The 2,500-nt window shown below is 38.7% G+C and overlaps 1 protein-coding gene across 1 annotated transcript in view; it reads left to right on the top strand.

The window, feature by feature from the left end:
* Positions 1–2,500, top strand: part of LOC143275764 (receptor-type tyrosine-protein phosphatase T-like) — a 41,531-nt gene that overhangs the window by 31,799 nt on the left and 7,232 nt on the right. Inside the window, 1 exon segment of the mRNA XM_076580043.1 lies at positions 54–171. Within this exon segment, the coding sequence (XP_076436158.1) occupies positions 54–171 (118 nt within the window).

Here is a 2,500-nt window from a genome sequence, read left to right as displayed (position 1 = left end):
TGTGTGTGTGTGTGTGTGTGTGTGTGTGTGTGTGTGTGTGTGTGTGTCTACAGGTGCGGCAGTACCATGGTGACGAGGCCGGGCCGATACTGGTGCACTGCGGGACGGGGGTGGGCAGGACGGGGGTCTTCATCGCTGTCGATTCCCTCATCGACCAGTACGCCTCGGAGGGTGGGTCTTTCCGTTTCCTGTTGTCAGGTTCCGTTTCCTGTTGTCCGTTTCCTGTTTCCTGTTGTTGGTTTCTGTTTCCTGTTGTCCGTTTCCTGTTGCCCGTTGTTGTCCGTTTCCTGTTGTCATGTTCCGTTTCCTGTTGTCCGTTTCTGTTCCATGTTGTCCGTTTCCTGTTGTCCGTACCCTGTTGTCCGTTTCCTGTTGTCCGTTCCCTGTTGTCCGTTTCCTGTTGTCATGTTCCGTTTCCTGTTGTTCGTTCCCTGTTGTCCGTTCCCTGTTGTCATGTTCCGTTTCCTGCTGTTGGTTTCTGTTTCCTGTTGTCTGTTCCCTGTTGTCCGTTTCCTGTTGTCCGTTTCCTGTTGTCATGTTCCGTTCCCTGTTGTCCGTTTCCTATTGTCCCTTTCCGTTGCCTGTTGTCAGTGTATATTTCTGTTGTCAGTTTCTCTTTCCTGTTGTTAGTTTCCGTTTTCTGTTGTCAGTGTCTGTTTCATGTTGTAATTTTATGTTTCTTGTTGTCAGTTTCCTGTTGTCAGTTTCCGTTCCCTGTTCTCAGTGTAAGTTTCCTGTTGTTATTTTCTGTTTTCCTGTTGTCCATTTCCGGTTGTATGTGTCCGTTTCCTGTTTTCAGTTTCCTGTTGTCCGTGTCTTTTTTCTGAAAATCAATTTCTGTTTTCTGCTGTCAGCTTCCGTTTCCTGTTGTCAGCTTCCGTTTCCTGTTTTCAGATTACATTTCGTTTCCAATTTCAGTCTCTATTTTACGTTTCCAGTAAGTGTTATTCCCTTTTCATCATCCCTGTTTCAGTTTCCAGTTTCTCTCACCATTTCTATTTCGTTTCCACTTTTCAGTGTCCGGTTTTTGCTTACAGTTTTTGTGTTAAAATTTTAGTTTCTGTTTCCGGTTCCGGTTTCCAGCTTGTTACCACTTGTCCATTTCAGTTTTCAGTTTCGGGTTTGTTTTCAGTTTTACCGAGTTTTTTCGTTTCTGTTTTAGATTTCAGTTTTCAGTTCTAGTTTCAGTTTCAAGAAGCCAAGACAAGACATGTTTATTTACGGAATCCTCGTGGAGACACATGGAAATAATTATTGTATATATCATGTAACCAATACACAATTTGAAAGACGTTTTACATTGTTCTCACAGTTACAATAGCCATACCAACTGGTTGGTTGAGAGGTCCTGTATATTTGATACATTTGGAGTCAAGAATAACACAGAACCATGACGTTTGATACATTTGGAGTCAAGAATAACACAGAACCATGCCGTTTGATACATTTGGAGTCAGGAATAACACAGAACCATGCCGTTTGATACATTTGGATTTAAGAATAACACAGAACCATGACATTTGATACATTTGGAGTCAAGAATAACAAAGAACTATGATGTTTGATACATTTGGAGTTAAGAATAACAAAGAACCATGATGTTTGATATATTTGGAGTTAAGAATAACAAACAAAAAATCATGACGTTTGATACATTTGGAATCAAGAATAACAAAGAACCATGCCGTTTGATACATTTGGAGTCAAGAATAGCAAAGAACCAGGATGTTTGATACACTTGGAGTTAAGAATAACAAAGAACCATGACGTTTGTTACGTTTCGAGTCAAGAATAACAAAGAACCATGACGTTTGATACATTTGGAGTCAAGAATGCAAAGAACTATGACGTTTGATACATTTGGAGTCAAGAATAGCAAAGAACCATAATGTTGGATACATTTAGAGTCACGAATAACACAGAACCATGATGTTTGATACATTTGGAGTTAGGAATAACAAAGAACCATGACGTTTGATACATTTGGAGTTAAGAATAACACAGAACCATGACGACATTTGGAGTTAGGAATAACAAAGAACCATGTTTGATATATTTGGAGTTAAGAATAACAAAGAACCATGACGTTTGATACATTTGGAATTAAGAATAACACAGAACCATGCCGTTTGATACATTTGGAGTCAAGAATAACAAAGAACTATGATGTTTGATACATTTGGAGTTAAGAATAACAAAGAACCATGACGTTTGATACATTTGGAGTCAAGAATAACAAAGAACCATGCCGTTTGATACATTTGGAGTCAAGAATAACAAAGAACTATGACGTTTGATACATTTGGAGTTAAGAATAACAAAGAACTATGACGTTTGATACATTTGGAGTTAAGAATAATACAGAACCATGCCATTTGATACATTTAGAGTTAAGAATAAAAAAGAACCATGATGTTTGATACATTTGGAGTTAAGAATAGCAAAGAACCATGACATTTGATACATTTGGAGTTAAGAATAGCAAAGAACCATGACGTTT

The sequence above is a fragment of the Babylonia areolata genome, chromosome 31 (genome assembly GCF_041734735.1).
Source record: "Babylonia areolata isolate BAREFJ2019XMU chromosome 31, ASM4173473v1, whole genome shotgun sequence".
Lineage (NCBI taxonomy): Eukaryota > Metazoa > Mollusca > Gastropoda > Neogastropoda > Buccinidae > Babylonia > Babylonia areolata.
This window is presented reverse-complemented; position numbering and strand designations above follow the sequence as displayed.